We start from the raw sequence: 26,121 nt of genomic DNA, 5'->3' as shown, positions 1-26,121 counted from the left end.
AGACATCAGACTTCGATATATGATGCCACACACCAGGGCTTCCAGAAAGCAACTGAAGATCATAGAGGACAAACGAGAAAAAATATGGCCGGAGTTCTATGGCACCGAAGCAATGACGAACCGCTCATGGACAGCATCAAACTTCGAACAGCGACATGTCGTAACTAGACTTTCTATTCACGGCTTTCATCATCTAATCTGCAAAAACAAAACTTATCACGACCCAACCGCAACATGTCTATGTGAACTGTGTAACGAAGCCTGTAAACGATATCACATAGAACTGTGCAGTAAAAGAGTGAAATCGATAAATGAATATCCAAAAATGTAAAATTTAAATGTAAAATGTTAAGCAAAGTAACTGTATATGGATGGCTATTTGGCTGCAATTTTATTAAATATAAAATCAATTAATGGTTGAGTGAAACAGAAGAAACTGCTATATTATGTCATGAATCGGTAGCTTTGGGAGATTAAGTAAGACAGCACAGCATCAAATAGGGGAAAAGACAAGATCCAGTAGGAATTCTTGTAAAGCTCATGGGTACTGAATTCAATTGATGAGGGGGGGGGGGGGGGGATTAATAAAAAATCAGAAAATGGAGTAGGCGAAATGGAATACAGGAGCCTAAAAAAATCTGACCAACAGAAAACGCAAAACTGCTGTGTAGGAACAGCTAGAGCACAAATACAAGGCTGTAGAAGCATGCATGACACAATACAAGAAGCGAAAGAGGGAAAGCCAGATGGAAGGCATATATGGAAGGGCTACATAAGGGAAATGATCTTGACAGTATTATGGAAAGAGAAGAGAAAAATAGATGAAGGCGAGATGGGAGATATGATTGTGAGAGAGGAATTTGACAAAACACTGAGAGGAATAAGTTGAAACAAGGCCTCTGGGGTAGATGATATTTTCTCACAATTATTGAGATCCTTGGTAGAGGCAGCCATGACAAAACTATTCCACCTGGTGTGTAAGATGTACAAAACAGGCGAAATACCCTCAGATTTGAGGAAGAATGTAATAATTCCAATTACACAGAAAGCTGGTGCTGACAGTTGTAAAAATTATTACCACAGTTACGTAAGTCATGTTTGTGAAAATAATTACAAGAATTATTTACAGAAAGATATTAGAGCTGATAGACGCCAAACTCTGAGAAGAAGATTTTGGATCATGTAGAAAAACAGGAACATGTGAGTCAATACTGACCTCACAACTTATCTTGAACATCGACAAAAGTAAAAAATCGGTAATGGAATGTAGTCGAATTAAATCAAGTGACACTGACAGAATGATATTAGGGAATGAGACACTAAAAATAGTCTATGAATTCTGTAATTTGGGCAGAAAATAACTGATGGTAGCTGAAGTACAGAGGATATAAAATGTACATTGACAATTAAAAGAACAGCATTTCCAAAAAACAGAAATTTGCATATGGAATATAATTTTCAAGTGTTAGGAAGTCTTTTCTGAAAATAGTTGACTGAAGTGTAGCTTTGTACAGAAGTGAACCGTGGAAAATAAAACAATTTGGACAAGAGGAGAATATAAGTTTTTGAAATGTACGTAAATAGTATAACTAATGTGGAGGCGCTAAATCAAACTGGCAAAAAAGAAATTTATGGCGCTACCCCCAAAGGGAGGAATGTTTGACAAGAAACTTCCTGAGCATCAAGGAATCATCAATCTGGTAATGGACAGAAGTGCGGAAGAGTAAAAATTGTAGAGGGAGAGAAAGGCTCAAATACAGTAAGAAGGTTCAAATGGATGTGTGTTAGAGCAGTTAATTAGAGATGAAAAGGCTTGAACAAGGTAGACTAGTACAGAGGGTTACATCAATTCAGGTTTCAGAATAATGACCAGAACATTATCATTTGATGACATAAAAGAAAGCATGCCCAGTAGTACATATACAGTGCACTGGGTGGTAAGTGTAGAAAAATTACAGCTTTACAAAATTTCAATTTTTTTTAAAAAAGTACTTAATAATGAAATGTGTAGTGGTTTCTTAACCTAGGTGTATGGAATTATGAAATTCCAATGTCTCATTGGAAATCAAGAACTACAAATGAAGTAACATTATGGAGAGGATAATACTTCTTACACTAGTGTATCCACATAACGGTAACTCTGAAATAAAAACATACTGACTCCAAAAACCACTACAAGCATAAAGACACCTTTCCAATTCATTTTTCTATAATAGAGAACATATATCCTCTTTTAATTTGGCATTTAGACTCTGGCTGTACATAGATTGTACAACTGATATAGGTTGAGTCAGTTACATTATAACACAGTAATGTACCAAACTAAATTATCATGTAACGACAATATTATGAAAAAGATTGCTATTCACCATACAGAAGAGATGTTGAGTCACAGATAGGCACAAAGAAAATATGTGTATACATTTAAGCTTTCAGCCAAAAGACCTTCTCCCGAAGCAGAAAAAACAGCCATTTGCAAAAAGACTACTTACATACAGATGACTGCTGTCTGTTGCAGTAACTGGACTATGGACTGCAAGTGCACCTGATGGGAGAATCATTCCGGTGAGGGTAATGGGGGTATGGAGGGGTGTTAGGAGGTGGCATGGGGTGGGTTGAGGGGAGGGATAGCAGGGTAGGGATGGGGGAAGTGAAGTGCTGCTTGAGGGCGCATCCAGGGACATGGTGGATATAGGGTAGGGCTGTAAGGTGCAGTGGGATGTTGGAGGAGAGGGAGGTGGAAAATATACCAAGGGTCTCACTGAAGCCTTCACAGAATGAAATTACCCTCCCAACCTTGTACACAAACAGATCTCCTGTGCCTCGTATCTCCAGTCACCAACCACTTGCCACCGTATTTTATGGACTATAATTCAGGGGCATCTTACACTTGAAATTAAAACTAAAACGTCCAGTGATTTAAAATTCCTGCCAGTCTTAAAAACAGCCATATATTATTCGATGCTACAGGAAACTTACACTATGTATCCGGACACCCCCAAAAATACACATTTTTCATATTAGGTGCATTGTGCTGCCACCTACTGCCAGTACTCCATATCAGTGACATCAGTAGTCATCAGACATTGTGAGAGAGCAGAATGGAACTCATGGACTTCAAACACAGTCAGGTGATTGGCTGTCACTTGTGTCATACGTCTGTATGCGACATTTCCACACCCCTAAAGATCCCTAGGTCCACTGGTTCTGATGTGATAGTGAAGTGGAAACGTGAAAGGACATGTACAGCACAAAAGCGTACAGGCCGAACTCGTCTGTTGACTGACAGAGATTGCCGACAATTGAAGAGGGTCGTAATGTGTAATAGGCAGACATTTATCCAGACCATCACACAGGAATTCCAAACTGCATCACGATCCACTGCAAGTACTATGACAGTTAGGCGAGAGGTGAGAAAACTTGGATTTCATGGTCGAGTGGCTGCTCATAAACCACACATCATGCTGGTAAATGCCAAACGATGCCTCGCTTGGTGTAAGGAGTGTAAACATTGGACAATCTGTTGTGTGGAGTGACGAAGCACAGTGCACAATGTGGCGATACAATGGCAGGATGTGGGTACGGCGAATGCCCGGTGAATGTTATCTGCCAGCGTGTGCAGTGCCAACAGTAAAATTCGGAGGCGTGGTGTTATGGTGTGGTTGTGCTTTTCGAAGGGGTCTGCACCCCTTGCTGTTTCGTGTAACATCACAATACAGGCCTACATTGATGTTTTAAGCATGTTCTTGCTTCCCACTGGTGAAGAGCAATTCGGGGATGTCGATTGCATCTTTCAACACAATCGAGCACCTGCTCATAATGCACAGCCTGTGGAGGAGTGGCTACATAACAATAACATCCCTGTAATGGACTGGCCTGAACAGAATACTGACCTGCATCCTATAGAACACCTTTGGGAAGCTTTGGAATGTCAACTTTGTGCCAGGCCTCACCGACCGACGTCGATACCTCCTCCTCAGTGCAACACTCCATGAAGAATGGGCTGCCATTCCCCATGAAACCTCCAGCACCTGATTGAATGTATGCCTGTGAGATTGGAAGCTGTCATCAAGGGTGGGCCAACACCATATTGAATTCCAGAATTACCGATGGAGTACGCCACGAACTTGTAAGTCATTTTCAGCCAGGTGTCCAGATACTTTTCAGCAAATAGTTACATTGGATTTAACTGGCAGGTAGATTGATGCAACAAACACAAGTTGTGGGGATTAACAAGCTTGCTAACATTGTCTCCCACCCGAACCACCATCACAAACCCAGAAGACTGTCTAGCCTATGATGCGCCATTGCAGTCTACAGTGCCAGTGAACTTGAAATGAAACTGATTTGTGTTATCAGTTGTTGTGGTCTTCAGTCCAGAGAATGGTTTGATGCAACTCTCCATGCCACTCTACCCTGTGCAAGCCTCTTTATCTCTAAGTAACTACCACAACCTACATCCTCCTAAAACTGCTTAGAGTATTCATCTCTTGGTCTCCTTCTATGATTTTTAACTTCACGGTTCCATCACACTGATGATCCTATGATGCCTCAGAATGTCTTCTACTAACCGATCACCTCTTCTAGTCAAGTTGTGCCACAAATTCCTCTTCTCCACAATTCTATTCAGTACTTCCTCATTAGTTACATGATCTACCCATCTAATCTTCAGCATTCTTCTGTAGCACCACGTTTTGAAAGCTTCTATTCTCTCCTTGTCTAAACTATTTATCGTCCATATTTCACTTCCATACATAGCTACTCTCTCTACAGATACTTTCAGAAAGGACTTCCTGACACTTAAATCTATACTCGATCTTAACAAATTTCTCTTCTTCAGAAACACTTTCCTTATCGTAGCCAGTCGATATTTTATATCCTCTCTACTTCAATCATTATCAGTTATTTTGCTCCCCAAATAGCAAAACTCCTTTACTACTTTAAGTGTCTCATTTCCTAGTCTAATTCCCTCAGCATTGCCTGATTTAATTCGACTACATTCCATTATCCTTGTTTTACTTTTGTTAATCTTATATCCTCCTTTCAAAACACTGTCCATTCTGTTCAAATACTCTTGCAGGTCCTTTGCTATCTCTAACAGAATTACAATATTATTGGTAAATCTCAAAGTTTTTATTTCTTCTCCATGGATTTTAATTCTTACTCCAACTTTTTCTTTTGTTTCCTTTACTGCTCAGTATACAGTTTGAATAACGTGGAGGATAAGCTACAACCCTGTTTCACTCCCTTCCCAATCACTGCTTTCCTTGTGTGTCCCTTGACTCTTATAACTGTCATTTGGTTTCCACACAAATTGTAAATAGCCTTTTGCTCCCTGTATTTTACCACTGCCACCTTCAGAATTTGAAAGAGAATATTCCAGTTAACATTGTCAAAAGCTTTCTCCGCCTCTACAAATGCTGTAAACGTTGTGTTATGTCCGCACTATAACACAACAAATATTCTGTGATAACCAAATTTATTTGACCTTCTGTCACTCAAAACAAAACTTAACTTCAACTACACAACACTTCGCTGGCTGTAGCGCCAAGGAGAAACAGAGTCACTAGTAAAGAATACAAGTCCAAACCACTGCCAACCAGTCGATACCGACGCGTCGCAAGTTTCCAGCCAGGGAGGCCACAGTATGGTTCGGTCGTCGTGAATCCAGCAGCTCGATAATTTTCACGTCTGTCAAAACCTGCTTTCTTTGAGATTGGAATTATTATATTCTTCTTGAAGTCTGAGGGTATTTCATCTGTCTCATACATCTTGCTTACCAAATGGGAGAGTTTGTCAAAGCTGGTTCATCCAAGGCTATCAGTAGTTCTAATGGAATGTTGCCTACTCTTAGGGCCTTGTTTTGACTTATTTCTTTCGGTGCTCTGTCAAACGTCCTCTTCCATTTCCAAAATATTGCCCTCAATTACATTGGCCCTGTATAGACCCTCTATATACGCCTTCCATCTTTATGCCTTCTGTTCTTTGCTTAGGACTGGTCTTCCATTTGCACTCTTGATATTCGTACAGGTGGTTCTCATTTCTCCAAGGGTCTCTTTAATTTTCCTCTAGGCAGTTCTATCTTTCCCCTAGTGATATATGCCTCTACATTCTTACATTTGTCCTCTAGCCACCCCTGCTTAGCCATTTTGCACTTGCTTTTGATCACACTTTTTTGACGTTTGTATTCCTTTTCACCGGCTTCATTTAATGCATTTTTACATTTTCTCCTTTCATCAATTAAATTTAATATCTCTTATGTTACCCAAAGATTTCTACTAGCCCTCATCTTTTTACCTACTTGATCCTCTGCTGCCTTCACTATTTCATCTCTCTAAGCTACCCATTCTTCTTCTATTGTATTTCTTTGCCCTGTTCTTGTCAATCGTTCCTAATATTCTCTCTGAAACTCTCTACAACTTCTGGTTCTTTCAGTTTATCCAGGTCCCGTCTCCTTAAATTCCCACCTTCTTGCAGTTTCTTCAGTTTTAATCTACAGTTTATAACCAATAGATTGTGGTCAGAGTTCACATCTACCCCTGGAAATGTCTTGCAATTTAAAACCAGGTTACTAAATCTCTCTCTTACCATTACATAATTTATCCAAAACCTTTGAGTGTCTCCAGGCCTCTTCCACATATACAACCTTCTTTCACAATTCTAAACCAAGTGTTAGCTATGGTTAAGTTGTGCTCCGTGCAAAATTCTACCAGGTGGCTCCCTCTTTCATTCCTTGACTCCAGTTCATATTCCCCTACTACTTTTCCTTCTCTTCCTTTTCCTATTATCGAATTCCAGTCCCCTAAGACTATTAAATTTTCGTCTGCCTTAACTAGCTGAATAATTTCCTTTATCACATCATACATTTCTTCAATCTCTTCATCATCTGCGGAACTAGTTGGCAAATAAACTTGTACTACTGTGGTAGGCGTGGGCTTCATGTCTATCTTGGCTACAATAATGTGTTCACTATACTGCTCATAGTAGCTTATCCGCATTCCTATTTTTTATCTAAAAACAAAATGATGAGACTTACCAAACAAAAGTGCTGGCAGGTCGATAGACATACAGAAAAACAAACACAAACATACACACAAAATTCTAGCTTTCGCAACCAACGGTTGCTTCGTCAGGAAAGAGGGAAGGAGAGGGAAAGACGAAAGGATGTGGGTTTTAAGGGAGAGGGCTCTACAAATGTCTGCTTGTGTCTGTGTATATGCGGATGGATATGCGTGTGTGTGCGAGTGTGTGCATGTCCTTTTTTCCCCCTAAGGTAAGTGTTTCCACTCCCGGGATTGGAATGACTCCTTACCCTCTCCCTTAAAACCCACATCTTTTCGTCTTTCCCTCTCCTTCCCTCTTTCCTGACGAAGCAACCGTTGGTTGCGAAAGCTAGAATTTTGTGTGTATGTTTGTGTTTGTTTGTCTGTATGTCTATCGACCTGCCAGCACTTTTGTTTGGTAAGTCTCATCATCTTTGTTTTTAGATATATTTTTCCTGCGTGGAATGTTTCCCTCTGTTATATTCCTATTTTTTATTATTTATTATAAACCTACTCCTGCATTACCCATATTTGATTTTGTATTTATAGCCCTGTATTCACCTGACTAGCAGCCTGTTCCTCCCGCTACTGAACTTCACTAATTCCCATTATACCTAACTTCCATTTCCCTTTTTAAATTTTCTAACCTACCTGCCTGATTAAGGGATCTGACATTCTATGCTCCAATCCATAGAATGCCAGTTTTGTTTCTCCTGATGACATCCTCCTGAGTAGTCCCTGCCCAGAGATCCGAATGGGGGACTACTTTACCTCCAGAATATGTTATTGAACTGCCGCTGCAACTACTGAAAAGGCTGCTGTCCCTCTTGAAGAACCACATGTTTGTCAGGTCTCTGAACAGGCACCCCTCCGTTGTGGTTGCACCTACGGTAGGGCTACCTGTATTGCTGAGGCACACAAGCGTCCCCACCAACGGCAAGGTTCATGGTATATGTTGTGTGTGTGTGTGTGTGTGTGTGTGTGTGTGTGTGTTATCAGTAACAGTACAATAATTTTGTTAGTAGCTAGTTTTGTAATGGAAAAAAGTAAAATAAAAGGGATTCATATGGTGCGGGCTCTAAATTGAAAGTAATAGCAAATGCAGAACAATTTGGAAACAGAGCAGCTGAGCAGCATTTCAGCCATCCCCCAACAGAAAAAACCATTTGCGATTTGCAGGCTAGTAAAGAAGAACTGAAAAAAATAAGGAACACTAAATGTGCAAATAGAAGACAGAATGCTAAATGGCCAAAACTATATGATGATGTACTGAAATAGATTCAAGGACACTGTCAGAATGGCTCTGGAATTACGACAAAAATGATTCAAATACACATTTGTAGGCTAGTGCTACAGTGGAACTTAACAGACTTTCAGGCGGAGTTGGTTGGTGCTACAAGTTTATCATGTGTCATGATGATGCAAATCAAAACCAAAATAGCTCAGAAAATGCCACATGAGTACAAAAAGAAAATATTTTCTTTCCATCGCTTTATTATTCAACACCGAAAGAAAACCAGTGTGGAACTGAGACAAATAACGAATATGGAGAAAACCCTCTGATATTAAAGTTGCTAAAACATGAGGACATGATAAAATGCAGTATACGTTTGTCCTTTCATGTTGTGCTGACAGCACTCAATTTCATACAATGATCATTTTCAAGTATAAAAATATTCCAAAACCTTCTGAAATACCACCAAGTGGTGTTGCTCATGTAATAAAAGGGTTGGATGGATGAGGTTGGTATGAAATTATGGACTAACAGAGTGTAGGAGAGAAGGAAAAGTGCTTTACTGATGAAGAGTTCTCTTGTTGTGCTAGATCAGTTTAGTAGTCACTGAAAAATTCTATGAAAGAGAAATTGAGGTATGGAAATACAGAGCTTGCTGTTATTCTGGGAGGACTTACTTCACAATTGCAACCTCTTGATGCCTCGATAAATAAACCATTTAAAGTGTAAATGAGAGAGGAATAGAACAAATCGATGATGGATGAAACCTAACATGGTTTTGACTGTCTCTCATTGTGCCATGCAATGAGGAATTTAGTTCCCACTATCCTTCCCACCTCTCCCACAGTGGTTCTACACCACGCAATGAACCTATGCCGTATCCTTGTCGACTTCTCTCCACCCCTGCTTCCAACGCTTGTCTCTTGGCTCATAAGCCTGTAAATAGACTTAGGATACAAGACCTGTCGCAAACATCCTCCCATCACCACCTACTCTAGTCCAGTCACAGGCCTCTCCCACGCATCAAAAATAGGGTACCACTGTACTGCTCTCTACATGGGCACCACGACAAGCTGTCTGTTTGCATGAATGGCTAGCCACAAACTGTAGCCAAGAGACAGCTGGACCACCGAAATGCATAACACAATAGCCAACACAATGTGCTTCAATTCAATGACTGCTTCATAGCATGTGCCATCTGAAGCTTTCTTATGAACAACGGCTTTTCTGAATTGCGCACGTGGGAACTGTCCCTGCAGTTTATCCTATATTCCCATAACCAGTGTTTTTTCCACTCCTATGTCTCTCCTTCACACACCCCCATCCCCATCCCCACCCCCACCCCCGAACCTCGTTACTGCAGCCAGTTGCAGCCCTACCCTGTTCCCACCATGTCCCTGCATGCTACCACAAGCAGTACTCCTCCTTACCCCAAACACACACACCAGATTGCTTCTCCCATCAGGCACAGTTACAGTCTGTGGTCTGGCACAGCAACCACAGTGGTGATGTGTGTGAGTTGAGTTCAGCTTGTGAATGTGTATGTGACTTCTACTTCAGGAAGAAGACCTTTTGTCCAAAAGCTTAAATGTATAGCACTCTTTTCATTCTGCCCGTCTGTAACGCAACATCTCTTCTATATGGTGAATAGCAATTTATCCTCCTATTAATATTGTTGATAATCCATACTAGGCTTTCCATTGTTTTAACTTCCCATGTAAGTGAGTAGTGACTACATAGTTGCTTACTAAAGTCAATGGAAATGGACATGAAGTCCCATGCTTCTTGACAGAGTGTAGGAGGACGATTCGGGAGACCCGCACCGCTGTACTAGGTAAGGTCCTAATGGAGGTAGTTTTCCGTTGCCTTCCTCAAACAGTAATGGGGATGAAGGATGATGATGAAGACGGCACAACAACACCTAGTCATCTCGGGCCAGTGAAAATCCTTGACCCCGCCGGGAATCGAACCTGGGACCCTGTGCTCGGGAAGCGAGAACGCTACCGCGAGACCACGAGTGGTGGACACAAAAGTCAATAGATACTGCAAAATTAAAGATTATAATAAAAACATAGCAACACAGAAGACAAGACTGGAAGATGGAAGAAAATTATTGGTAATGCTTATTGCTGTATTTGGTTCCTGAAGCCAATAGGCATTATCATTAAGCACCAACTGAAATTTCAGAGAATCTGAATATAATACAAAAGAAACTGACAGTCTCACAACATACAATTTCAAGTACTGACTTAACTTACAGGAAACTCATCAAAATACAAAAACCAACAAACAGTTTTTCTTAAAATATAATTAATATAATATATTGCACTGGATACATAATATATTACTTTTTAAACTAACAAACTTTAATCTCAGGTATGTATCCAGACAACTGCTCATTTCTTTCTTCAAAATGATTCGAGGATACGGTATTTTTGTGTGGCACTGAAGGAAAAAAGGTATGGAATGTTTCAAAAATATGTATTGCTGTTAGCAAACAAAGCAGCAGTACATTGAGCCACTCACTAAACATACAAAAACAAAAGTTCAAATTCAAAATATTGTTACATCATCTACAAATTTCACATCCAGAACAAGATGTTTCTATTTTTCTACACTCACAAGCCACAATCAAGGGATGAGATCATTTCTGTAATGGATGGTCAGGCAAGAAGATAGTTGGCACGAAAGTGTTATAAGGAATATGACTATGTAGAGTACAATTAACTCTGTCACAATGGCAAAATTATCCATTTGTATTCTTCAAAGCTATTGCATAAACTATGATCAATACTGCTATTACAATACTGTGGAAGTATAGTACTCCACAATGAAGATGTTACTGTTACAGATGTTAACAACATCCTTTCCTGATCATCATAGGAATTCTGTTGTGCAGCATTGCAAACTATTTAGATCAGTACAAGCTCATGCTATATTCTATGTCCTTAACCAGACAGTTATCTCATAAAAGTGAAGGCAAGGGTATAACTGAAGAAAGACTAAATAATAAAAGTCAGTATAACTGCTATGATGCGCGACGTTTTGACTGCTGAAGAGATATTTGTGGTTTGTGTACCGGTAACATATTGCAGCAGAAACTTAAGACAATGAAGATGGCGGATCATCACAGGATTAATTATTTGGAAATGTGACACTATAGAAGATTACTTTGAATACCATGGACACACAGTAAGCTAATGAACCAATCCTGAGGCAGCTCAGCATCAGAACAAGACTGTCAACTCTTGTCAACCAAAATTAGTTGAAATGATTTGGTCACATTGCGAAAAAGCAAGATGAAATTGAAAGAAACACTCACAGATGGTAAAAGCCGATTGCTGAAGACCTAGAGGATGCTTACCATTGCAGTGGATAGATCAGATTAATAGTTTAAATGGGATGTGCTTGCAACAAGCAAGTCACCAAGTCCAATATAGAGCTTTGTGAAGACAGGTCATCAAAGGGCTTATCAATGAGGCCACTGCATCCTTGTGTAGGGTTAGACAACAGAGAGAGATCAATGTATGGTACCCCCACCTTCCAGCTCCACTGCCCTTGCATAAACCATAAAGCAAACAGAGATGAGTGTGGTACAGAAATCTCCTCCCATTGCAACTGCCTTCAATTCAGACCTTTCTTCACCTGGTCTCTTTATTTTCTTCATGGTCTTCCAATTAGTATTCATTCACATTCAGTCCATTCTAGGGTTCTTCTCACACAAGTCCAGCCCTTTGTCCACATTGTGTGAGACGGACAACAGAATGAAGTAGGGGGCTGCCTGTAGGGGCGAAATACAGTGGGGACTGTGTGTGTAACGGGATCACTACGATTGGTGTGAAGGCCTCACAGGAACCCTGAAAAGTGAGCCAGTGGTGTTCTGGTGAAGCTATGAAGGCCCAGCAAGCCAGCTGTGGACAACCCATTTGCTTTCAACAATAAAACGAGCCTCGGATCATACAAATAGATGGGGTAATTTAGAAATTAACTTGTCTGCTCTCTAACAAATGATGAGGTGAACAAATAAAGACTGTATAGAGAAATGCTTGGAGGAAAAGTTTATCAGCAATCAAATTTTGAATTTGAGATTCTGCTCAATTTTTATTTTATTTATTTCGAGACTTACTAATCACTCACATTTGGTAGTAAATCCTACCAGTGACATATTTTACCAGGCCACAAAATGCATCAAATCATAAGAAATTTACAAAAGCTGTTACACATTACTTTACTTTACATAAAATGCATTTTTTTTTAAAAAAAAAAAAAAGGCAAAGAGGTACCTCCTGCTTGGATAACTAATGGACCTGGTTGAGTAGTGGGCTGCGGGTATGATGTAGAGATTGACAGCATTAGGTCATCTCTCAACCCTGTACCACTGCCCCTGTGAACATGAGGAAAAACATAAGACAAAGAAGCAAACTCTGAACAGTACTTTAACTACTCGTGTTTAACTGCAAATATTATTGACATTAATCTGCATGATGTATCAAGATCTGTGTGTCAGCCAATTATTACATACACAAGAAAACTTAAAACAGCACTTTTATTTACAAAGAAACGAAAATTAACATCAAACAGTTATATGGTGTAAAATTTTTGATCCTAAATCTGCAACAAATTATACTTGTGCAAAAGTTAGCTAATGTATGGCCAAAGAAAGACAATGAATTACAAATGTTAAAATTCAAGCTTTAAAAACAGAAGGTTCTTTCCTGAAAGATGACAAGATCAAGACTGGGAGAGGTCTGTCATATGTAAAGCATGTGGTTCTTGTCTCTCAGAATTTATATTCCAAATTTTCTCTTTCTAAGCACACAATACTGGAAGAAAAGATGCGTAAGTTAGACGTAATTTGGAATTGGGGACAAGCACTTACTCTGTATGCCTGATTTCTATTATTCAGGTGGCACACGAAGTAAGAAACAGCACTGTAGAGGCTAATGCCAAAGAAGACCTGCAATTTGAGATTCGGAAACATCACATTGCACTATGCCTACAATATCTATGTGGAAGGACCTGGAGCTCATTAAGTTCTTTGACGCTCATGTTTCCAGTATTAAGTAAATTGTATGAACCAACATTATTCCTGCACATTTTCTAATTGCATAAAATATTAAGGACTTCAAATAAGTTTCAGGGCGTTAAAGAGCAAAAATGGGAGATGTGACAGTCAGTGCCCTTATTTGTGTTGAACATTCAACAAGAAACTGTTAGCAAACACTCCAGCAGTGAGTGTTTCTTTAAGGCTGACCTTAGAGATCTTACCTGCAGAGTCCCTTGGATGAAGAGTCAAAAAATCTAGCACTGGCTAACGCTCCATTTGCTCTCTGCCAGTATAAGAGACTGCTGTATCGCACTGAATGTATGAGAGTCAGTCAGAAGTAATATCGCCTATTTTTTCCTCCTTAAATAAAGTTTGTTAAGTGAAAAATTTGAATTTGGTATTATTCCACAAAGCTTCTTCTCCAATCCACTGCAGTAGTAACGTTCTACTTCAGCAGATGCCAGTATCACAGTCACTTGCAAAATTGCCAACTTCAATGTCTGTATTAGAGAGTGTTCTGTGATAGAATTCTTGAATGCAGAAGGTGAAATACCCATCTGCTTTCATGAAAGATTGAAAAATGTGTGCAGTGATGCAACAGTGGATATCAGCACTGTTAAACAATGGGTTCATTGCTGTAATGAAAGTGAAAGGCAAACACTGCTCACTGATGAAGCACAGCAACAGGCCAGTGACTGCTGTGACTCCACACAACATCCAGCGAGTTGACAACTTCAGTCATAGTGAGCACCAGGTGACTGTAGATGATCTGTGTCACATTACCTCCCTTAGCAAAAGGCAGTGTGATGATGATGATTCAACAACTTGTTTACTAAAAGGTTTGTGCAACTTGGGTAATAAGAATGTTAACCAAAAGAATAGATTGTCAAAATTGGATGGTAAGTCTTGCTTCATCCTCCACACCATCAGACTTCCATTTGTTCAGGCAACTAAAAGGAGGGCATCGTGGGATTCACTTTGAAGATGAGGATGCTATGAAAATGTCCATGTGTTAATGGGTTTGAAAGCTGAACCATGTGTTTTACCACACTACGATACATGCCCTTATTAAAATATGGGCCAAAACTGTGGAAATGGATGATATTCATAATAGCACTGTTCCAATGACATTTGTAAGAACTGACAAGTTGGATACATTTGTGCCTCATCCCACCCCCACCCCCACCCCACCCCTTCCACACCCCATTTTAGGTTCTGAAAGACTGAAGTTGTAATAATAGTAATAAAGATAGCAGTGCAATGTATGCAAGGGCTGGTGAGGATATTATGAGTTTGACAATACTGAATGACTCCTTAGGAGAGTATAATGTGTTCAATAAATATGTATGCAGTAATGAGGCAGTGCAGCAGGTAAGGCACTGGGCTCCATTCAAGAGGAACGGGGTCATATCTCCACCCTAAACTGTTTTCACATGTTGGCTGTTAAGGACATGGTCGGTTTCCTTCCCCATCTTTTTCAAACACAAAATTGTGCTTGTCATTTGTGGGACATTAAATTCTTTTCTTCTTTCCTTTTGTGGTAATAACAAGAGGGCTCTCGACAGTTCAAACCCTGAGGCAACTTCTTGTTGACTGCCAAAATATAACACACACACACTACAAGCTCCACACAACAGTAATGACTGTGGGGCTCTTTGATTATTTCATCAAAAGCATCTTTGTCTAAAGATCCTTGAGGGCACAAATACAGGAAACAAATGGTTACCCTATGATGTGTATCTACTGATATTGTGACTGCCTCTAAGTTAGCCAACTTGAAGAATGGTATTCTTTCTCTTTCTCTCTCTCTCTCTCTCTCTCTCTCTCTGCATAGTTCATTATGCTTTGGGAAGGGTACATGCAACCACCACTGTCCACTCTCTTTTGGGCATACTTGTGGGTTTATTCAGTGGTACAGATTAGCAAAAGCTCAGCACAGGCCTTTGGATAAAGTTGCTTGACTTCTGTAGCAAATGACTTCGCAAACCCATAGGACTTAATGGTTTTGAATATTTTCTTCACTTCAGCATACTATGTTTGTAGCATAACACACATTTCTTGAGTCAGTTCCTCTTAAATGTAAACTGAACATTTTTCGATTGACTGAACAAGATTTGTGGAGCAGTTAACACTTATAAGCAGAACAGTGTATTGAACATTTAGTTGGTGAGTGACTGAATGATATCTGTCATCTGGCCTTTCCACACCAAAGGGCTATACCCAAAACACTGGTATTTGAGCAATGCATAAGGTAAGAAATATATTAGCTAACTTTTAGATGTGTGACACAAGTCGCTACGCACATGGGTAACCCTGTTATACTGAAAGAAGTAGTAGTAGTAGTAGTAGTAACAATGCTATGATCTTTGCAAGTTTATCATTCACTCTTCGCACCAGTATATAATTTAGAATATATGGCATAAATATTCTTCAAGTTATTTAGCATTTAACAGCTTGTTTACTTTCACTGCTCTTGCTTTCTTGACAGCTGCATCTATAGCTAAAGTTCCTGTTTCACAACGCAGTAGAAAAAGAATCACTACTCAGAATGACATCAAATTTGAATGGCATATTACTGACAAAAGTGGAAATGTCGCAAAAAAAAAAATAATGAAAATTTTACCAGTAGATGTTGCTGTAAGTGTCTTAATGTAAGTGAGAGAGGCTACAAATGACAGATGACTCACAAGATGGCTTCAGTTTCAGTTGCAAATTACACCATCTGTACTGTTCAATGTCCAAGACTGCACAAGTTCGGCAGTCAACAGCTGTTGAGGATATAGAATGTAGACTGGCTATGGCAAGGAAAGTATTTCTGAAGAAGAAGAGAAATTTGTTAACATCGAGTGTACATTTAAGTGTCAGGAAGACGTTCCTGAAAGTATTTGTATGGAGTGTAGCCATGTATGGAAGTGAAACATGGCAAGAGACACTTGAGACATGAGAGTTGTACTAGGTGGTAGTGGGAGGATGTATGGGGCAGCAGCAGTAGTATATTCCATCACCCCTACCCTGCAACCCCCTTTCTCTAAGCCCAATTCTCCTCTGTAAACCCCCAATATCCACCCAAGCCAAGATCATTATGCACCTCAAGCGCAGTTACAGATGGGTCTTAGCACCCAGAGATGATAGTACTCTGTCTATGTCTAACGAAGGACTTGGTCCGATAACTAACGTCTAGCAGTCTTTATTCAACACATCTATGTGCCACTCAATGCCTCCTCTATGCAGTGCACAGCAATCTATCCTTTCATTACCATTTTTCCATCCTTCATTTAACATTGTTTGATATTTCAGTGTTCTGCAATAAAAGAATTTTTACTTTTCTTTTATAATGTTTTAAAGACATTATTTCTTTTCTGTCATAATGTATTTTGTGTTTCTCTTATACAGAGTTATAACAGCAAACGTGCTTTAAAATACATCATTTTTATGTGAAACAGACCATAAGAAACTGCACAAATATCAAGGAATTTCTTTTCTTCAGACTGAGTGAGAAATGTATGCTTTCCTTAAGTTACAGACAGGGGAGAAGACACAACAGTTTACCGAAGTAGTTGGAATGTGAATATCTCTACTTATAATATGCAAAAACAGCCTAATAAATATGGAGTCCAGTTATTTATGAAGCAAGCAAAAATACGGAAATCTGGTTAAATACCTTCTGTGATACTGTGTACAAACTTGAAGATGGAATAAATACTTTTACCCCCTTAACTATAAACTGACAATTACAAAGCCACATACAGGGTGATTCAGGAGGAATGTCACATAATTTATGAGGCAATTCTACATGTGAAAATAAACCAAAAAAGTCCTACGAACATATGCCCAATTTTTTACAATTACAGAACTGAAGACAAGAGTGAATATTACTTATTGAAATGCCGTGTAGGTGCTGTGGTGGACAGAATAATGGTGGGACAGGGTTTTGGCGGTCCTCAAACAGATGGCAGCACTGTGACAACAGCTGCAGGTGTACCCAGTGTGGAAGCGTGGGTTGGATCAGTGAGAAGTCGTGAGGTCATGTGCATGTCATGCTTCAGTGTTGTTCAATTAAGCAAGTCCATTGTGTCTGAGAATACCAACATGCCACTTATGTTCACCCATGCAGAAAACGCAGACATGTTGTTTACGCACAGGTACTGTGATAGCAGTGCTGTGAGGCTGTGACAGGTTACCAGAGATGTTTCCCTGATTGACAAACCCTGTGCAAGGATACTTCCCACAGTTTTTCAAACATTTGTGAATGTGGAACACTGCTCAGTGTACAGGTAACATCAGAACATGAGGCTGTCCAGTCACATGAGGAAAGGGAAGACATCATTGGAATGGTACACAAGAACCCCTCCACCAGTATAAGGCACATTAGCAATCAGCTCAACATTCCACAAACATGAATGTGGCATATTACATTCCGAGGGTTTGTACTTATTCTACGAGCAGCCCATGCAACATCTGCATGCATGTGACTCAGTAAGCAGACAACAATTTTGTGAATGGTTGGCTATACACAGAGACACTGTGCAATATACTTTATTTACAAATGAGGCTACTGTTGCACGCAATTCTATCATGAACACCTGCAAATTTCATGCACTGGTGATAGAGAACTCTCATGGCACTGGGGAAACACAATTCCAAGTTAGGTTCTCAATGAATGTCTGGAATGGTATGATTGATGACCTTGTGATAGGGACTACATTCCTGCCAAATCGCATGACAGCCAAAGCATGTGTACATTTCCTGGTAGAAGACCTAACTGCACTTTTTGAAGATGTGGCATTACAGCAACAATAGCAAATGCACCTGCAACAAGATGGATCACCAACTTACTGTACCAGGCCAGTATCCCAGTAACTGAACAATACATTTTGTCAATGGTGGATTGTCCATGGTAAACCCATTAACTGATCTGCCAGATCACCCAATCTAACCCCATTAGACTTCTGTTTATGGGGCTGGTTAAAGAGGGATGTGTACTCTTACGAAGGTTGCTCACATCACTGATGCAATTGCCGACATTAAAACCGCTATTGCCCACATTAAAACCGATGGAGATGATGTTCGATCTGAAACGTAATACACCCTCCAATATGTTGACACGTGTGTTGAGATGGGTGGGGGACTTTTTGAACACCTCTTGTAGGATGCATCAGTCATCTGTCACAGCATTATTCTGTACGGCATAGCGCCTACACCGCTTTTCGACAAGTCTTGTCTTCATTATCATTCGTGGTTGTGTGTAGCCTTCAACCCGCTCCAGTTCCATAATGATAGAAAATTGGACACATTTTCACAGCACCTTTTTTGTTTATTTACACATGTAGAATCGCTTCATAAATTATGCCAAGCTCCTGTTGAAAATCATCCAGTGTTTGTCCTGGTGACATTTTAGTAGTACTACAAAGCAGATTTGGTAACATTAGAATACAGCCTGCCGTTCTGAATCTTGTGTCACACACTCTTTCTGTTAAAAGTAATGCTTGTGCATTACAATGCGAAGATTTAAATGTTTTTCTGCATCAATGAAGTCTTGAGGCCTGAGGAAGACCACACATTGTCCCTCCATTTTTAGGTAATAAACTTATTCTACCTTCACATGTAATATAAACATGGCCAGGTAAACTGAAAAATGAAATAGATGTCTACTTTGGAGTAAAGGAGACCACTCACTGAAAAGCACAAGCACCCAGTCATCAACATGCACACACAAAAACAAAGAAAATTTGCTGTCTTGGTGGTCATAAGAACTACAGAAAAATCTAAATTTTTGACAGATATTTACTTAAAGTGGATGTCTCAATCTCTATGATTAATATAGTTAAGAAAAAAATGTTCATTATTTCATGAGACTCCTGTAGCTATTCATTTAGGTGAAAATAGATCACCAATATCTTTAAAGTGACAAGAGAAATGAACAAGTTATGTGGGCCACCTTATTATCAAGTATGGAATTAAAAACAATGATTGGCTCACATGCTATTTTTGCTTGGTGATGCTGTTGTGGTGACAGTCACACCACCACTCGAAACATGTTGGTGATGTGGCACAGCTGCGGCCACAGCTGACACATGGTATTGTCTCCCTCCACCTCCTGCTCCATTGATAGCTGTAACACTCCTATTTCCACTGGCTGCTGTTGCAACAGAAATCTGGTTTATCTGTTGGCTTGAACTCAATCTTGTCATGCTCTTATGCAAACCTCCCACAGATCCAACACGACTGCCACCTGAAAAAAAAAGTTTATTTTTTTAATTTAATTTTGGTTGTGATCATGATAGTTTACAGATTACATTACCAAAGTGTACGAAATTGTACATGCAAGGAACGCAAGGATCAACACAAAAAAGATCCTTCACCAAAGAAGATGAAGTAAATATTCCAGACTTGAAATCAAGAACAGCTACAAACATGAGTAACTTAGAGGTAGACATCCTTGGAGTAGTGAGGCAACTTAAATCACTTAATAAAAGCAAGTCTTCCAATCCAGGCTGTATGCCAGTTAGGTTCCTTTCACATTACGCTGATGCAGTAGTTCCATACTTAACAATCATATATAACCACTCGCCCAACAAAAGATCCATACCTACGGACTGAAAAGTTGCACAGGTAACTCCAACATTCAAGAAAGGTAGTAGGAGTAAGGCACTAAATTACATGCCCGTAACATTAACGTCGATATGCAGCAGGATTTTGGAACATATATAGTGTTCAAACATTATGAATCACCTCGAAGAGAACGATCTATTGTCACACAGTCAACAAGGACTTAGAAAACATTGTTCTTGTGAAACACAACTAGCTCTTTACACATACGAAGCGTTGAGTACTACTGACAAGTGACTTCAAATTGATTCCGTACTTCTAGATTTACAGAAGGCTTTTGACACTGTACCACAAAAGCGGCTTGTAATAAAATTGGATGCTTATGGAATATAGTCTCAGTTATGTGACTGGATTCATCATTTCCTGTCAGAAAGGTCACAATTCATAGTAACTGACAGAAAGTCATCGAGTAAAATAAAAGTGATTTCTGATGTTCCCCAAGATAGTATTATAGGCTTTTGCTATTTCTTACCTATGTAAACAATTTAGAAGACAATCTGAACAGCCGTCTTGGATTGTTTGCAGATGATGTGGTCGTTTATCGTTTGGTAAAGTCATCAAAAGATCAAAACAAATTGCAAAACAATTTAGAAAAGATATCTGTATGGTGTGAAAATTGGCAATTAACCTTAAATAATGAAGAGTGTGAGGCCACCGATATGAGTGCTAAAAGGAATCGGTTAAACATCGGTTACATGATAAATCAGTCAACTGTAAAGACTGTAAATTCAACTAAATGTCAAGGAATTACAACTTAAATTGCAAAGAACACACAGAAAATGTTGTGGGGGAGGTAGAGGAAAGACTGAGTGTTATTGGGAGAACACATAGAAAATGTAACAGATCTACTAAAGAGACTGCCTACACTACACTTGTCTGTCCTCTTTTGGAGTACTGCTGCACAGTCTGGGATCCTTATCAGATAGGATTAACGGAGTACACAGAGAAAATTCAAGGAAGAGCACCACATTTTGTATTATCGCGAAATAGGTGAGAGAGAGTCATTGATATGATACAGGATTTGTGATGGACATCATTAAAAACAAAGGTGTTTTTTGTTGTGCCGGAATCTTCTCGCGAAATTTCCATCATCAACTTTCTCCTCCGAATGCGAAAATATTTTGTTGATGCTGACCTACTTAGGGAGAAATGATCATCATAATAAAATAAGAAAAATCAGAGCTTGCATAGAAAGATATAGGTGTTCGTCTTTTACTAAGCGGTGTTGAAGATTACAATAATAGAGAATCATTGTGAAGGTGGTTCGATGAACTCTGTGTGATCTGCAGAGTCAATGTAGATTTCTCCCTGTGAAATTACTACTATATCTAAATAATGCTAACATTTCTTACAGAGAAAACAGTAAAAAATAAGGTTGATAATGTGATAACATGAAAATCAGTTAACTTATATTAGTAAATCATAAGAAATACATACACAAGATTATCAGTTACAGAACGACGCTCTTTGGAGCAGGCATGTGTGTTTACTCAGTGCCCTCGTAAATATAGGTGTTTTCTCATGGAAAAACAATTTACTAAGGCAATACTATAGCTTAAATAAGTAAATTAGTATCTACTGTGATCTATATATTGAGTGTGTCACTTTTACTTGCGTAGTTCTCGTGAAAAGTTAACTGTTCTAAGGTGCAAGCTATTGGCGTGTGTGTTTACTCAGTGTGCTTGTAAATATAGGTGTTTATTCATGGAAAAATAATTTATTAAGGCAATATTGTAGCTTAAATATGTAAATTAGTATCTATTGTGATCTATATATTGAAGGTTTCGCTTTTACTTGTGTAGTTTTTGTGAAAGAATAACTGTTTTAAAGTGCAAGCCTTTGGCGTGGGTTTGTTTTTGTTATTGACTGCAATAAGTTATGTAATTATTCACTAATTTCCGGTTAGCGTCTGTAGCTTTATTGTGAAGAGTATCGTATGTGTATAGTTTGCATTCAGTTCATATTTTCTGTGTTTCTATACTTCCGTATAGTTAATTTTCCATATTGTGCGCGCAGTGGTTAGACACTGGACTCGCATTCGGGAGGACGACGGTTTAATCCCGTGTCTGGCCATCCTGATTTGGGTTTTCCGTAATTTCCCTAAATCACTCCAGGCAAATGCCGGGATGGTTCCTCTGAAAGGGCACGGCCGACTTCCTTCTCCATCCTTCCCTAATCCGATGAGACCTATGACCACGCTGTCTGGTCTCCTTCCCCAAACAACCAAACCAAACCATATTGTGCAGTAAAGTCGTTAAGTGGTGTTTCTGTTTCCATTAGAGTATTTTTACATAATTCAGTGATAGCACCTGTTCAAATTTGTCGTTAGGAAATATCGAGCCTCTTCAGTTTCTTACTTGTTTTGTGATTTCCGCCACTATAACCTACGCTAGCAATTAACTTTGTGCTGCTTACAATCGCCTGCTGCGACATTCGCCTGATGTCCAGAAGTTCTCTGCTCATCTCACCGCTAGCTAAGTTACTATCTGCTAATTATTAATTGGTGTAGGGGAATTGTTTGTAGTGTAATTTGTATTTGCGTTGCTTGTTTGTAGTGTAACTTGTATTGTTTAATCTGCCGTCATGTGTGACAAATGTGGATGTTGTCATAGACTAGTGAGCATGGGAGTGAAATGTCAGGATTGTGAGTTGGTGTTTCACTGGGGAGATTGTAGCGGGGAAGATGTTATAGTGCCAGATGAGGCTCGCCAATGGAGTTGTAGATTATGTAGTCGTGCCAAGAAAATCGTGGAGCAGGGAAAAAAGATTTGTGCCCTTCAGGCTGAACTAGAAATGGTGTACTCTGAATTAGACAGGTTGAAGGGGGAAAGAGACAATAGGAGCTGAGAACAGGTAACAAGTCGCAGTCAGAAGGAGAAAACCTCAGAAATCACTTTTCAGATTCCAGTGAGCAATCAGTCTGATTTGTTACCTGAAGTAGAAGAGCCTCAAACAGTTTTTGAGCAAAGTAGGGTGCAGCAGACTTGTAGTAAAAATTATAATGCTAAGTCGGGAGTAAAGTCAAGCAGAAAGAAAAGAGTCCTGCTGTTAGGTAGCAGTCACGGGAGAGGTGTAGGCCAGTTGCTACAGGATAAGCTAGGAGTCGAGTACCAGGTCACAAGCATTGTGAAACCTAGTGCTGAGCTTAGCCAGGTTACAGAAAACCTAGGGGCCTTGTGCAAAGGTTTTGATGGCCAAGACCACATTCTTATAGTAGGAGGAGCAGGAAACAGCCTGGCTAGCAATTTGGACTATAGTATCAGGTGTGATCTGGATGTAATAGGTGCAGCAACAGCCCACACTCGTGTGGGATTTGTGGATGGTTTGCAGCGCCATGACCAGCCCTGGGTTAATACGGCTGTCAACTGAGTTAACAGAGAGCTGGGGGGGGGGGGGGGGGGGGGGGTTACTGTTGACAGAAACTAAATCTCATATCTGTGCTGTGCCTGTTGATGCACTTGGGAGGTGGGGTTACACTAGTCATGGCCTGCACCTGAATAGGAGGGGGAAGGATCTTGCAGAAAATGTAAAGGGGGCCACATGTACACCAGACAAAATACCTGTGATTACAGGAGTCAGAGGGACACATTTTTTAGGTTAGAGTCAGGTTACAGACAGAGAGTATTGAAAGAGATTAAAACAGAACAGTGCCATAATGTCTGTAGCAGTATCCAAAGAAATAAAATTTGTGTGTTTCATCAGAAGATTAGAGGACTGAAAAATAATATAGATGAGCTTCTTGTATGCTTAGAAAATGGTGTAAATTCTGAAGGTATAGATGTTTTGTGTATCTCTGAACACCATGTAACCGCAGGGATGGAGAAGTTAAATTTAAGGGATTACAGATTACCATCTTATTCATGTAGAGTCCACATGGAAAAAGGAGGAGTTGCTACTTATATAAAAACTGGACACAAAGTCAAAAATATTGAGTCAATTAGTTTTTGTGTAGATCAGATCCTTGAAGCATGTGCTTGTGAGTTGCTACAACAATATACTTCTATAGTAATTGTAACAATCTACAGATCCCCTCAAGGTAACTTTCAGCTACCTGTCACACAAAAAGAAGCAGTTAGTGGTTTGTGGTGATTTTAATGTAGATTTCTTAAAAGATACGGACACAAAAATTAGTTAGAATCTTTGTTTGGTTGTTTCAATCTAGTATCTGTTGTAAATTTTCCAACTCGTGTGCAGCAGGATAGTAGGTCACTTATCGATATTTTCATAGATAGTGCTCAGGCAGAAACAATTAATGTGTACCCAGTTGTTATTGGGCTATCTGATCATGATGCACAGTTGATGGAAATAACACATATAGCACCTTACAGTATTCAAGCAGGTTCATACAAGGCAGGGAGGCTTATTAATGTGAACAGGATACAGAGCTTTAAGTGCACCCTAGAAGAGGTAGAATGGGATAAAGTATACACAGAAAATGATGCTGATGACAAATTCAATTTATTCCACTGTAAATTTGTCTCAATATTTGAGAGTTGCTTTCTTGAAATGTTATAAAAAAAAAGCCATTACAAAGTCAAGTAAGCCATGGATTACTAAGGGAATTAAGATATCGTGTAAGAGGAAGAGTTGAAATATATGGACAGGCCAGAATAAGTCAGGATCCGACGTTACTTGATTACTACAAAAGATACTGTAATATTTTAAGGAAAGTCATTAAGAAGTCGAGAAGCTTATGTGTTCTGACAGAAATTAATAATGTGGATAATAAGATTTAAACTATATGGAATATTGTCAAACAGTAGACAGGGCAGCCAGACAGTGCACCGCACACCATAGCAATAAAGCTAAATGATAATGTTGTGAGTGATAATTCACAAGTTGCAAGTATTTTTAACAATCACTTTCTGAATGCAGCAGCAAAAATAGGGTTAAAGGGTTAAGTTGAAGAAGCAAAAAAAACATGTATAAAATGTCATTTAGAAATAGCACCAACATCCCCCACTGAAATTAAACTAAACTAAAAACTAAACTCCTCCCAAACAGGCCATGAAGGCCGAACAGTACCGACCGGCCGCCGTGTCATCCTCAGCCCACAGGCGTCACTGGATGCAGATAAGGAGGGGCATGTGGTTAGCACACCGCTCTCCCGGCCGTATGTCAGTTTCCGAGACTGGAGCCGCTACTTCTCAATCAAGCAGCTCCTCAGTTTGCCTCACAAGGGCTGAGTGCACCCTGCTTGCCAACAGCACTCGGCAGACCGGATGGTCACCCATCCAAGTGCTAGCCCTGCCCGACAGCGTTTAATTTCGGTGATCTGACGAGAACCGGTGTTACCACTGCACCATTCTAATTTAATAAGTGGAGACCTTAGCGATATATGTAATGCTTCGCTGGCACAGGGAATTTTTCCAGACAGATTAAAATACGCAATTGTCAAACCTCTTCATAATAAAGGGGACAAGAGTGACCTAAATAATTATAGACCAATCTCATTGCTGACTTCATTTTCTAAAATATTCGAAAAAGTTATGTATTCAAGAGTAGTCTCACATCTAAGTGAAAACAATTTACTCAGCATTTCACAGTTCGGATTCCGGAAGGATTACTCGACTGAGAATGCTATCTACACATTTACCAATCAAATAGTACAAGCCCTAAATAACAAATTATCGCCAGCTGGTATTTTTTATGATCTCTCCAAGGCATTTTACTGTGTGGATCATGTCACACTCTTAGAAAAACTCAGGTTTATGGAATTGAAGGCTGTACACGCAGCTGGTTTGAATCATACTTAATGAACAGAAAGCAAAAAGTTGTGCGGATAATAACGTTGGGAGGGTGGTAAATTCTAGTGAATGGGGAGTTATCACAAAGGGAGTCCCACAGGGTCCAATTTTAGGTCCTCTGTTGTTCCTTATTCATGTGAATGACCTCCCACTTAACGTTTAGCAAGCAGAACTAGTACTTTTTGCAGATGACAGATGTGTTATAATAAATCCCATTCCAGGAAAAGCAGCTGAAGATATTGTTAAGGATGTCTTTCAAAGAATTATTAAGTGGTTCTCAGAAAATGGGCTCTCCCTTAGTTCTGAAAGCACTCACTATATCCAGTTCTGTACACCGAATAGAGTCATACCGACAATGATGTAGCATATGAACAGGGCCCAGTTAACAGGGTAGATTTCTCCAAATTTTTTGTGTTCACACTGATGACAACTTGAACTGGA

At 39.5% G+C, this 26,121-nt stretch overlaps 1 protein-coding gene across 5 annotated transcripts in view; it reads right to left on the bottom strand.

Annotated features, from left to right (window-relative positions):
• Positions 1-26,121, bottom strand: part of LOC126253367 (protein melted) — a 253,424-nt gene that overhangs the window by 119,691 nt on the left and 107,612 nt on the right. For all 5 annotated transcript variants that reach the window (XM_049954643.1, XM_049954641.1, XM_049954645.1 and 2 more), the window contains 2 exons: positions 19,304-19,556; positions 12,561-12,661 (listed from right to left, as the gene is read on the bottom strand). In XM_049954643.1, the coding sequence (XP_049810600.1) occupies positions 12,561-12,661; positions 19,304-19,556 (354 nt within the window). The remainder of the gene's footprint in view (positions 1-12,560; positions 12,662-19,303; positions 19,557-26,121) is intronic.

This window comes from Schistocerca nitens, chromosome 4 (assembly GCF_023898315.1).
Source record: "Schistocerca nitens isolate TAMUIC-IGC-003100 chromosome 4, iqSchNite1.1, whole genome shotgun sequence".
In the NCBI taxonomy this organism is placed as follows: domain Eukaryota; kingdom Metazoa; phylum Arthropoda; class Insecta; order Orthoptera; family Acrididae; genus Schistocerca; species Schistocerca nitens.
Note: the sequence above shows the minus strand (reverse complement) of the source record. Positions and strands in the feature narration are given on the sequence as shown.